Source organism: Centroberyx affinis, unplaced genomic scaffold (genome assembly GCF_046629955.1).
Source record: "Centroberyx affinis isolate AG114_WGS23_722 - 3 ecotype Tasmania unplaced genomic scaffold, CSIRO-AGI_Caff_v1 ptg002914l_1, whole genome shotgun sequence".
NCBI lineage: Eukaryota > Metazoa > Chordata > Actinopteri > Beryciformes > Berycidae > Centroberyx > Centroberyx affinis.
In genome coordinates, this window is record NW_027281037.1 from 40,001 (window position 1) to 54,042 (window position 14,042).

General features: G+C 41.0%; 1 protein-coding gene across 1 annotated transcript in view; it reads right to left on the reverse strand.

Moving 5' to 3' along the window:
- The window catches only part of LOC139658456 (C-Jun-amino-terminal kinase-interacting protein 1-like), a 59,753-nt gene that overhangs the window by 17,533 nt on the left and 28,178 nt on the right, over positions 1-14,042 (reverse strand). The window contains 2 exon segments of the mRNA XM_071536592.1: positions 4,858-4,998; positions 5,000-5,116. Coding sequence (XP_071392693.1) covers positions 4,858-4,998; positions 5,000-5,116 — 258 coding nt within the window.

The following is a 14,042-nucleotide window of genomic DNA, read 5'->3' on the forward strand; positions in this document are numbered from 1 at the left end:
GCTGCATCTGATGCAGGAAAGTGAGCACATCAGTTTATTCCACTTCATTACAAACCCATTATGTAAATATCAGAGGTTCAGAGCGACAGTGAGCTTTTTTCCTTATTCTACAGCAGAGCAAAACGAAACATTAAGCGACTGTATCTTTTGTCTCATCTCAAAACATAATGTAGGAAATCGTTTATACGTGTATAGAGATTTACAGAAGGTATGGAAAATTGATATTCTGTAAAAAGCGATTAGGTACAGCTATGTCTTTGAGAGAGTCTTTTGTGTTTCCATGTTTATTTTAGTTTTGTTTCTGGTTGCAAATGTGCATCAAACCCTTGATATTTACCTTTATGTGCACTGAATAAACCTCATCACTCCTTCCCCCTCCATGCACATGGAGAAGGAAGTGAAGGAATGATCTGTAGATTAGATTAGAGATTAGGCTAGGGCTCAGATTAAGGCGGGGGAAGTCTGCCTATCTGTCCGTCTGTCTTTCTGTCTGTCTGTCTGTCTGTCTGTGTGTCTGCAATACAATAATATGACAATACGTATCGTGGGTCAGAAAAATGAATCGCGATATTAGCCCCATTTTATTTTGCTGTATTAATCACAAATGAGACGCTTGACCATCACAATTCCACAAGCTCTCCATCCAAATTATATTATTTGCTCTCTGTAATGACACTTAAAAATTCCAGCGAGCCAATACTATCGCTAGAAAGATTTGTGGCTCAGAAATAAAACAGAATTCTGCACAGTCAGACTCAGTCACTGAACTTTTATTTATTACATCGTATCCTGGTGGTATTGAATCGTGAACCTAGTACCTAGATAAGCAGATCAGCCCATCACTAACTGATATATTGAGCCGATATTGGCCTTGCATTGTTGTTGTTTCATTGTTCATTGTTTCATTGTTGTCCCACTGCTGATATGATGAAGGTGAGGACACCTGCAATGACTCTGCCTCACTCTGCCTTAAAGAGCTGCTGACCCTAAAAGAATTTCATCAGTCTGGGTTTCAGTGGAGAGTTTTAGTGTCCCATGATGGTCTGAATGCTTCAGAGTACGATTTTGGAGGAAACACTGAATCTTGTAATTTTGGGGGATTTTTTTTTTCAGAATATCAGCACAAAATATTGGCGATCAGCAGTTTAAAAATATCGGTATCAGGCTTCAAAAACCCCCGGTCAACAACAACCGCTCAGAGCTGCTATTGTTCACTCAGGACAACACGCTGTCTCTTCATGCCAAATGATGCAGAGACAAATGTATATTTTGCTTTTTTACCGGTTCACTGACCTGGAAAGATTCTTCCAGCATCCTCTCTCTCTCTCTCTCTCTCTCTCTCTCTCTCTCTCCCTCTCTCTCTCTCTCTCTCTCACTCTCTCTCGATTCAATTCAATTCAAATGAGCTTAATTGGCATTAAATACAACAGTATCTGTTGCCAAAGCAAAACTGTGATAATCAAGAAAAAAGTAGCAATATCAGCAAATATAATTGAACAATAGAAAGGTGCAATTATTCAATCACACACAAAGGAAAAAATTGAAAATATTTAGGTCAGTTCTCCTGTCTCAGTTTCTCTCTCTCTCTCCCCCCCCCCTCTCTCCCTCTCCCTCTCCCTCTCTCTCTCCCTCTCTCTCTCTCCCTGAAAACTGCCTGGAGATCAGCAGCAGTCATCTCATCTCATCTCATCTCATCTCATCTCATCTCATCTCATCTCATCTCATCTCATCTCATCCCTGTTTGCACTGGCTGGCTGACCCCAGTACAGTTATTTCATTGTCCCTCCTAAAGCTGTTGCAGCTGGTAGAGCTCTAGTTGTGCGTCATGTATATGTATGTTAAAGAAAAGATCCACTCTAAAACACTGCGAAAAAAAAATCAGCTGTTGGTGATGTACTTTGCATTCCTGGGTCCATTTAGACTCTTGGTGGTTAACCGGCCAATCGTAGACGAGCAGCTCCAGTGGAGTTTGATATGAGAAAATGTTTCAGGATGTAAAACCTCAGTGGTAAATGTCAGGTTTTGGTGTCAGTCCCTCAGAATCAAAGAGCTTCTTTCTAGAGCCGCCATTTGTTCAACAATCATACAGGGAGAGATCCATCGTAGAAGAGGAGAGAGACCAGTTTCTCCACCCACTGGAGCAGGAGAGAGACCAGAATGCAATGCAGCCACAGCTTGCATCTTTGCAGATCTGATGTTTTTTTTTTTTCTTTGATATTTTTTTTTTTTTTTTGTAATTTGAACAACTGGGCGCCACAGCATCGTTCTCTCTCCACTCATCTTTTCTCAACTGGAAAATCTCACAATGCTATCACGATTTCTCCCGATTTAACCCACAGCTGAATGCAACAAGTTCACGCCCGTTCTCTGTGGGTTGTCGAAAGGCATTCTGGGAAACGTAGGAAATCACTAACTGAAGTAGAAGTAGACGAGGCAGGTAGAGGAAAGCGGGTTCATCAAAAAAAATCACAAAATGCGTCAGAAATCACAGATTGATGGTATATAACAGTTCATGACTATCTGAGAGGGGATTTTTCATTTAACATTCTTTAATTTCAACCTACAAAGCCCATAAATGTGGTCAAACACAAAACTCTTTTTTTCCATGGATGATAAACAGTAACCAACGGGGCAAACGCTGATTCACTGCCTTGTTTCAGAGTTAAAGGATAATTAATGTTATTTACATGTGATGCTCAGTTGGTTCTTTAGCCTGTGAAAACACAAGCCAGCCATGCAGAGGAAGAATAACCCTGATGCTGTGTAGGTGAAGGTCACAACAGACAGAGGTGGAAAGTAACTAAGTACATTTACTCGAATACTGTACTTAAGTCCAATTTTGAGGTACTTGTACTTTACTTGAGTATTACCATTTTATGCTACTTTATACTTCTACTCCACTACATTTCAGAGGGAAATATTGTACTTTTTACTCCACTACCTTTATTTGATAACTTAAGTTACTAGTTACTTTGCAGATTCAGATTATTCATACAAAATATAATCAACTAATAAATTGTGATGTATTATTATAGATTACTGTAAGCTACCCAGCAGTATATAAAGTAGTGGAAATCAGCCCCACCTTTTCCAGCTGCAACATTAAAGTGATGCTTACACATTAATGCATCAGTAATTATAATTCAATAATATAATATATACTGTATTATTCTGAAATGGGCCATTCTGCATAATGAGTACTTTTGTTGGTTTAAGTACATTTTGATGCTAATACTTTGGTACTTTTGTACTTCTACTAGGTAAGATTTTGAATGCAGGACTTTTACTTGTAACAGAGTATTTTTATACTGTGGTATTTCTACTTTTACTTAAGTAAAAGATCTGAGCACTTCTCCCACCACTGATAACAGATCACACACAGTTAAATCCACACATTTAACAGTCTAATTCATAGTCAGAACATTAAAATCTCATCTGTAAAAATGGCTGTGCTGCACCGGAAGTGTGTCATTCTGGGAAATTTCCACCCATTTGACTCAGTAAATAATAATGTCAACTGGAGATTTTAATCCTTGTGACCTTTTGTTAAGGTTCTCTGGGTCAAATATACCCAGGACGTTATTGGGATTTTAAAACAATAGTGAAATATTTCTTTGGGGGGGGAAATACTTAACATATATTGTCTTTATCTCAATCCCAAACTATATAGATAACATAAGGGGTTAATGTTATCCATTTACCTCTGCCAGATCACATTTAAATACTGTGTTTTTTTTTTCTTTTTTCTGGTTGTCATGCGAGTCTTAACCGAGACAGGAAGGGGTCTCAAGAGGTTGCGCAACACTTCTTCTTAGGGAACGTTACAGAGCAATTATTTCCTTTATACTTCTCAGTCCTGACAGCTCACACACACACACACACACACACACACACACACACGCACACACAAAAGGAAGTAGGCTTGTTTCCACCTCATCGAAGTTGGATAAAGAATAAAGCACAGACAAATATAGCACTGCTGGGTTGTTCATTTTGACAGCCTCCACTGTGTGTGTGTGTGTGTGGGTGTGTGTGTGTGTGTGTGTGTGTGTGTGTGAGTGTGTCTTTCTGTGTGTGTTTCTGTCTGGTTTGCCTGTGAAAACACCCATTGCCATTCCTCATGAGATTTCTTTCTTCATCTGACCACCAGTGTAGACCATCCACACGCACACACACACACACACACACACGCACACACACAGTGATATATTACAGACACACACACACTATTCAATGAAGGACACCTCGAATAGGAGATCTACAGTATAAAAGCAGAGGTGAAGAGACACGCATACCAACAGACACACACACATCCACGCTGTCACACACACTCACACACACACACACACACACAGTCACGAGCTCTGGCAGCAGTCAAACACAAACGGAGATGGGCACCAAGGAAAAAAAAAAAAAAAAAAAAAAAACAGCTCTCTCTTCTTCTTTTTCTCTCTCTCGCCTTAACAATCCCAGCCATTGTTCTGTCTCGCAAACACAAACACACCCAGCTAGAGAAACAACTGTAGCGAATCCAGAGGTGATGTCACCACATTTTCACATTTTCATGCAGACAGGTGTTTTTTTTTTTTTTGTTTTATGTCATATTTGTGTGTGTGTGAAGGGGGGAACTGGAGACAGGCAGAATCTGACACATCCTTCTCCCGCTCCTCCCCTCCGTCTGCTGCTTGATCAATACTCGCTCAGCTGTCACAAACCGGGGTTAACAATAAAGGCAGGGAGAGAGTGTGCGTGTGTGTGTGGGGGGAGGGGGGGAGGCAGGGGGGGGGGGGGTTCAGGGGTCAGGGTCAGGAGAGGTGTAAGAGGAGAACGGAGAGGAAAAGGTTAATTCAGGCTCACCTGAGTGCGCGGCACCATGGGGAAGAGGTTAAGGGTCGTGGGTCTCTTGGGCCGGTAGGTATCCATGGTGACGGGTGCCGCGGGGTCCTTGGTGACGGGCGGGGGTGCGACGGCGGACGCCTTGGACGATTCCTTGTCGCCCGCGGTAACCGTCGGCCCCGTCGATGAGCTCCAAATGCAGCATCTCTGCCTGGAGCTGGCCGACGGCGCCGAGCTCCGCCCTCCCCGCTCTGCTATTGGTCCCCCGCCTCACGTGGCCCTGCGGAAGGGGGGGGGGGGGGGGAGAGAGAGAGAGAGAGAGAGAGAGAGAGAGAGAGGATTGGAGGGAAGGGAAGAGTGGATAGGATGAGGGGATTGAGCCGGCCAATTAGAGGCTGCTCTGTCTTCAGCCTGTTACACACTGACTGCCAACGCTGAGCTGCTTAGAGCAGAGAGAGAGAGAGAGAGGGAGAGAGAGAGAGAGAGAGGGAGAGAGGGAGGGAGAGAGAGAGAGAGAGAGAGGGAGAGAGAGAGAGAGAGAGAAAGACAGGGAGAGAGAGAGAGAGAGAGACAGAAACAAAGAGAGGGAGAGAGAGAGAGAGAGAAAGAGAGGGGGGGAGAGAGAGAGAGAGAGAGAAGAGAAGAGAGAGAGAGAGAGAGAAGAGAGAGAGAGAGAGAGAGAGAGAGACCATACCATTCCCAGCATCATCTTCTCCACATGACAGCATGCACCTACAGTAATGAAGTGAGTGTGTATTCCCAGGCAGAGCATGAATCACTGGTTCCTCATTGTTTCAACACTCGTGACTCTGCTCTGCTGTCTTCAGTGTTTGTTTGCACAACATTTTTAAATTTAGTCATAGTCTTTGTCATGTGTAATGGAAATTGCCTTTAAATTTAGTCAGATTAATGAAATTTAGTTATTCACATAATTATTCACAGACTAAAAAGGCAACTAAAATAATTACAGTCTTCGAAAATATGTTCAGTTCAACTGTTCATCCTTTAAACATTTTACTATTTTGTGCTGTGTTTGAACTCTACACTCAAACTTCTCTTTAGAAAAAAACACTGATTTTTTTCATCAAGTAAAGTTATTTCAAATATCATTACGGGACAGAATATTTTGTCTTAGTCGTTGACGAATCAGCAAAAAGCTTTCATTAATGAACATCTTAGTCATTAAAGAACTACACCAACGTTTTGGGAGTTTGGCCCAGTGGTCACTTTACAATATGTGACCAAAAATCATCTGCATGTTTCCAGTAGAAAGCATACAGTAGAATAGCCTATAAGTAACTGTTGGTGACTAGCATTATCCTCAGTATAAAAGGTAAACCTTGTAGTAATCCAAAATTGGTATTGATTTTTACAGAACATTTTTTCAAGAAAATCTCAATATTCATCATTATCGAAGTCTATTAAAAAAAGTCTCGCAGGAAGAGAGATCTTCATTGAAAGTGTGTCTTTTTGTCAAATTTGATGTCTATTTTACCAATCTCCATAACAAGCCTGGCAGGTTTAGACGCGTTAAATGTAATCAGAAAAAAGCCCGCACACGGACAAAAGCTATTGAGGCTCACTGGATGCAAAAATAGATGAATTTCTGAGTGCTGATGAGGACCGAAACGTTCACCTTTTTTCTCACTTAGTCACTTCTTTTCACTATGTAAATAAATCATCTATTTTTTACATTGGACTGTCATGCTGGCCCCTCACACCTGGCCCACTCCTTGGTAAGCCTTGAGTCTAGAGTGCAAACTTTTCGATAATATTGAATTAGGTTTATGATTAAACTTTTTTTATTGCTTTTTCAGCATTTGAACATACATTATAAATTTACAAACAATATTCAAATTTAAAGAAAAGAGAGAAAGAGAAAAAAAAAAAAAAGGAAAAAAAAAGAAAGGGAAAAAAAAGAAAATGCACATTCCTCTTGACAGTGTGTAACACAGGCTACCATACAACAATATTACATCTCATATTCATTCACTGAGCATAGACAATTAGACGAAGTACAGAGACCAAGGATGGGGTATATAGGGCTGGACGATATGGTTACATTGAATTAGGTTTTAGACGCATGTCATTAACATTAACTAACCATCCAACCTTCTCCTTTTCAACTTTCAGGATGATGCTGGTCGTCTACAATCAGTCGGAGTCCTTTAATTTTGTTTGAGCTGCAGTAAAAGCGACTGACAGCATGAGTGTAATCTGAGAGACAGTGCAAGTCCAAGGGCAGTGGGCCAGAACAGTCTGTTTCACTTACCATCACTATTCCTGTAGCTGCATACACACTGAATCATATATCATATCACACACACACACACACAAACACACAGAGCACATGATCACTCCTCTGGGCAGCAGCTACTACAGTTACTTTAATATGGAAACCAGAGCAGAGTCACTGTTAAGCCTATTACAGTCTTAAACTCACTCTCTGTTCTACATGTATAAACGCACACATAGCACACACACACACACACACACACACACACACACCACCAAGGTTCACCACCACCTTGATAAAATCCATACGTTGTTTCCAACAGTAGAGAACAGGGTAATCTGTTGCTTAATGAGAACTGCATCGAAATAAAAGCTGCATATAATAATACTGAAAACCGTTAGACCAATATATAGGTTCTTTTATTAAATATCAGATTTCATGCAGTCAGTATGATATTCTCTAATATGATGGAGGTTCCTCCCTGAGTACATCTACAGAAAAACAGCCTGGAAAACCATGACATGACATTTGATTTTCTTTGCACATGTGATTTATTAATATGTTTGTTCAATGTTTTGTTGTCATTTAAATAGGTGTGCTTTAAAGAGCTGCTGACACTAAAAGAGTTTCTGGGTTTCAGTGGAGAGTTTTAGTGTCCCATCATGATGGTCTAAATGCTGTTTCAGAGGCTTTACCACCCTGATTAGAATACAATTCTGGGGGAAACTGAATTTGTTTGGCATAAAAAATGTCAAATTTAAAGACATATATGCATATCGGCACAAAATATCGACTATTGGCCGCTTCAATCCAAACACATCAGCATTAGCCTTCAAAATCCATATCTGTCAAACCCTAATCATGTAATCAATCGACTGTGCACAAGTGCATCCAGCCAAGGAGCTCCGGATCAATGATGAGCAGATTGATCAAAGCAGTGTGGGAAAACAAAACCACAGACACACAGAGAGCTTCCACCAGGAGCTGCACCCATCCAGAAAGCTCTATTACTGTAAATGTGATTTATTTCTTTATGTACAAACTGTTTTTTTTCCCCATTGGTTTATATTGGTAAATACATGGCAATTATTTTACTGTATTCTATGTTCTTTATCAGTTGCATGTTTTTACAGTACATTTCCTTTTTCACTCAATTTCAGTTTATTTTACTAGGAATTAAAAAATCTGAAAATTTATACATGTGTTGTGTCTTTATATTGTGTTCATCATGTAAAGAGGTTTTTCTGGGGGAAAACCATAAGCGGCATTATTCATTGCAGTAACAGGTTTTTATGGTAGTGTTTTTTGAATTGATCTCACCAGTGTGTAAGGGCTATTTTGTAGTGTGTGTGTATTTTATGGCTTTTGTGTGACAAAGTTGGTTTTGAGTAGAGTTTGGTTTTGACACGGAAGTTTGAAGTCTGTGAAGATGAGTGTGCAGTTACGCATTTGTGTTTTAGAGAGAGTCAAGAAATGTGTCTTGGCAATCAAAAAATCATCATCAGCAGTCGTGATAATAACAGAGTTCACTACAGTCAGGGCGACCCGAGGAGAGGAAGCACTCTATAAAAACACCAGAGCCGGATCTGTCTTAATCCCTGTGGGAATTAAGAGGTAAACAAGACAGGTTGGCACAAAGATCTTGGGCCTCATTAACAAAAAAAAAAAAAAAAAAAAAAAAAAAATCCTCTGACTTAAACCAACAGTTTAGTTTTTCATTTCAAAGAATATGATAAAGAAGAAAAAAACGTGTACAGTGTTTAAACCTTGGGTATAGTAGATAGCGTGTGTGTGTGTGTGTGTGTGTGTGCGTTCATGCTGGCTATACTTGTATACAAATCAGTGGCTGGGAATTAATGTATTATGAGGAATATTATCTGTATTTATGCACAAGCACTCGGGTGTTAAGACGCGTGTCTGTGCGGCAGCTATGAGCAGAACGCTAACTCACAGAGGTTGAATGGGATGGAGGCTAATCCAATTCCATAGTCTGAGTGTCGCCTTCAGGCACATTTGTATGCAGCGCACACCAATCACAGATAGCCAGGAATCTCTCTCTCTCTCTCTCTCTCTCTCTCTCTCTCTCTCCCTCTCTCTCTCTCTCACCCTCAGGGATACAGCCTCATAGATACAGAGTGAGAAAAAAGAAAGAGGCTTGTGTATGTGTGTATTAGAGAGAGAGAGAGAGAGACACACCCACCCACGCACACACACACACACACAAAATAATACATGGGAGGGGATGGAATTATTCTTCTGTTATTTTTTTTGTTATTTAATGATTTAATTGATGATTAATCTCTTGTTACATGCGTTGGCAATATTGTTTGTTTGTGAACTGTCATGTCAATAAAGCACCTTGAATTGAATTGAAATTGAATTGAGAGAGAGAGAGAGAGAGAGAGAGAGACTACAGTTCACTACTGTAATGATTTGCCAGAATCCTTGGGAATGATCCTAAAATCCCCAGGGAACCCAAGGAGAGGAGGGGGGTGGGGGGTGGGGGGTATTCCTGGATCTGGCTTTTCCCGGCTGTTGGGAATGAAGGATGATGATTCCCCCCCCCCCCCCCGGATGAGGTTTCTGTTTTCTAGGGCATCGGGACAAACCGAAAACCGCTCATTACCAGACGGAGGGATTTTGTGACATGGTGAAATAAACGAGGGAACAATTAAAAGCCTATGGTGTAAAAAAACAAAACATCTCACTATATCAGCTGCTCACTGCATCACTATCTATCCATCCATCCATCCATCCATCCCTCCCCCCCTCCACTTGCATCCTATAGGTGCCTCTACATCACTCTCTCCAATCTGATGAGCTGTCAGAAGCCACCAGGCCATTCGTCCCTCCCTCCTCCTATTTTCAGCTCATTCAAATCATACCACCCTCCTCCTCCTCCTCCCTTTCTTTCCTCCTTTCTCTCTTTCTTCCCTTCCTCTCTCTCCCCTCTCTCCTTCCTCTCACCTTTTCCCCCGCCGCAGATCGATCCCTGCTAAATGCGGCGGACTCTACCCGCGTGTTTTATGACCTCAGTCACGTCTGGCCCCGGCTCCTTTAAGAGCGCCCGGCCCTGTTGCTAGGAGACAAGGGGGCTTAGCGACGGGGGCCCGAGGACGACGCTGCGCGAAGACGCTGCGATGGCCCCGGCCCTCGTCCAATCACACAGCACAACAGGTCTCAGGCGCCGCCGCGAGGCTCAGATGGAGGGGCTGGGTGACATTTTGGCTGGAAGTGAGTATTGTAAAGGATTGGGTGGCACCTGCTGAGCTCTACCTGATGGTCAAAAAGAAGATATCTGTGATAAAAAAAAAAAAACTAAATTAAAATAAAGGGGAAAATCCAAAAGACTCAAGAGAATGCCTTACATTACATTTGGTGCAAAAAAGGTGTAACTGCACTTAATCTCTTTTTTTATAGAATATGATTCTTAATCTCTGTAAAAGTATGAATGGTTCCAGTGTTATTTTTTAATAAAAAATATGCAGTATACGTTTTGTTTTTGCTCTCCTATAAAACGAGGATATGGTCACTTTTGCCCCTTTGGCTCTAAACCCTCGATATGTGAACAGTGTCGGGTTGGTTTCTCAAAATAAATTGATATATTATTCATAACTTGTTGCTCACTTCAAAAGTGATATTATTACTTCATTTATTCCACCCTAGGTGCAGTAATTTGCTAAACTACTTATATTCTTTTGATCTCCTGGTCTTTTATTTTAACCGTCTTCTCTTCTCCCTATTTGATATGTTCTATTCTCTGTCTTATTCACTGATATTGTCTGTTATGTGTTTTGTATCTTGTTTACTATGTAAAGCGTCTTTGAGTATCTAAAAAAGCGCTATACAAATATGTATTATTATTATTATTATTATTACCTTTCTGTTACACACCTAAAACTGGTGATTCCATCCTCTCTTTCCTTCAAAAAACTGGGAAACTCAATTGCCTCACCAGTGTTTCTGTGTGATCAGGGAAGCCAAATGGAGCTGATGTCCAATTTTCCTGTCAGATTGCTTGTGGGAATATTTCCAAGTATCTCTATTTTTTCCACTTGGCTGGAGATGACTAATAAGGAAAACAAATTAGGTGGAATAATCATTTTGGATAATTCTCTTTCACTTTTTCCTTCAATTTTTAGAGGGGGTGATATCAAACAGTTTTTGGATTGGTAACTGTAATACTGAAATTGAAATAATTTGTTTCACTAATTGTTCCTGGAAAAAGTAATATTACTGAGCAACAAGTTACAACCCAACTCTGCTGGTGAATAGCACAGTGTTTACTCCAACCTCTGAAAATAGACATTCATTCAGAAAAATAAAATGTTCAGAATATTGAAATGTATGAAAATGCCAGATCAGATGCATGTGAGAATGTGTTAAGTCTGATTTACAGTTTAGGGACATTTCTATGAGTGTGCCCAGTCCTAAACACTATAGGTTCTGTCTCAAGTCATGTAACCTAGTATGGAGTCTTCAAATCTTACAAGTGACAGAATCTGCCAAGTGGAGTGAGATGTGTCCATTTAATTCCAATACAAACCAACTGAATTAGAAAATTGTCTTGAATCAAGTTGTATTTTATTGATATCAGCTGAGTTATCTGCTTTATTTCAAGTAATTAGAGATCAGAGAATAGCACGCACAACTCAAAAAGGTTCAAACAGACTAATATGTCTTCATTCATTCTTAAAACCTTATGGACCTGTGTGTCTTCATTTTTAAGAATAAATGAAGACAAATCCAAGCAAGTCCAATGCTAGTCATTTATTTTTAAATGCATTTCGAGATATTACTGAAAAATTATTTTGATATTGCTGAAAAAATGATGAAAAACTGATATGATTTCATCCCCCTTGGCCGATTTCATACTCGGTACGTGATTAAATGACACATTAAGATTCAGACGTTTCTGCGGTGAATTCTACCGTCGAAAATATAAAAAAGACAACACAGATGATGACAGATGCTCCCAATAAGAGTGGGCAGAGACACACACACACACACACACACACACACACACACACACACACACACACAGCCCTCTGCTCTGTGTGCTGCAACACAAACCATTCATGTCCTGACAAACACTGCTGCTGCTGCTAATGAACCAGCCTCCACTGCTCTGCTACCATATGTAGAGGAGGTGACGTGAGCAGTATCCATGGGGGCGGTGTGTGTGTGTGTGTGTGTGTGTGTGTGTGTGTGTGTGTGTGTGTGTGTGTTTATGTGTCCACGCGGCATGTATTTTCAGCTCTGACGCGTGCAGTAGGTGAGAAAAACACTGTTGCCATGGAAATAGGTCTCCTTTTCCTCCTCGCCCAGTGTTTTGCTGGACTCTCTCTCTCTCTCAATCTCTGTCTCTCTCTCTCTCTCTCTCTCTCTCTCGCGCACACACACACACACTCTCTATCTATCCATCTAACACAATAACACAATAGAGGGCAGTCTCGATGGAATAACAAGCCTCGGGTCTGTGCCCTTTATAACTACTGCTGCTATTGTCAGCATGTGTGTGTGCGTGTGTGTGTGTAGGTGTGTGTGTGGGTGTGTGTGTGTGTGTGTGTGTGTGTGTGCGGTTAATGTAATTGCCCTGTCCCCGCCCCGACACATGACTTTTCTAACCATTTGTACACGACAAATGATTGCTAATCAAATCCATTTGCCCTACACTCTCAGACATGCATGACCACTCCCTACACACACACACACACACACACACACACACACACACACACTCACAGTGGACCTGTTAATGTATGTTGTCATTTCCCATCTCTCTAAGGAACATCAAATCTCTTTACCTTTCCCACTGGATCGCAACCACATTAACCCCTTCATGACACGCCCTCAACACACACACACACACACACACACACACACACACGGTCGTTGCCCCCCTGCTGGGGTAGACACCACTCCTGTCTGGGGTGTGTGATGCTCCTTCCATGTGACTGTCCATTATTGATGAGATAAGATGCATCCTAAAACTCCCCTGGGATGATGAGCTCAATGATGAGGTCACCACTCTGTACTCTGTGTGTGTGTGTGTGTGTGTGTGTGTGTGTGTAGACGCATGTGCATATACAGTGAGTGCAATGTATAAAGTGCATGCTGTGTCTCCCGGTTCCCAGCCGGTTCTGTTCTCCCCTCCCCCACATCCATTTTGAAACAGCCAAAGCTTCCATCAAACACTACGTGCTTTTAAAATAGAAAGCAGAGAGATGAAGGTTGATCCCAGGCTCATTGTGATGATGAAATACTACTGAGAGTCTGGGTGTGTCTAAACAAGGCAACAGTAAACCTTTTCCCCTATAAATGATGCAGCAAACAGATATGGATCGGGCTCCAGGAATAGGACGATCTGCTTATCTCACAATACGATATGGGATTCAATACAACCAGGATACGATGTGATAAATAAAAGTTCAGTGACTGTGCAGAATTCTGTTTATTTCTGAGACACAAATCTTTCTAGCGATGCCATTGGCTCGCTAGAATGTAAACAACAATTTCAAAATGTCATTAAAAAGTGACAATAATATAATTTGGATGGAGAGCTTGTGAAATTGGGATGGTCAAGCGTCTCATTTGTGATTACTACAGCAGAATAAAATGGAGTTAATATCGCGATTCATTCGATACATATTGTCACATTTTTGTATTGCGATACATTGAATTTCGATATATCGTCCCATCCCATCCATATTGTTTCTATTTCTAAACAAGACAACAGTAATCATGTCGTCCCCTACAAATGATACAGGTCTCCTCTGTGTGAACTGGCAACATGTACAGTATATACATATAATATGTTTTGAGCACTCAGTGTAATTTTACAAATGCTGGCACACAGAGTTGAGATGCATCAAACCATCAAGTTACATCAAAATATGATCTGCAGTCCAGCAAACAAAGACTAATAACCTGATAACTGGGAATAATCAGGTTATGAAAGGAGTAACGC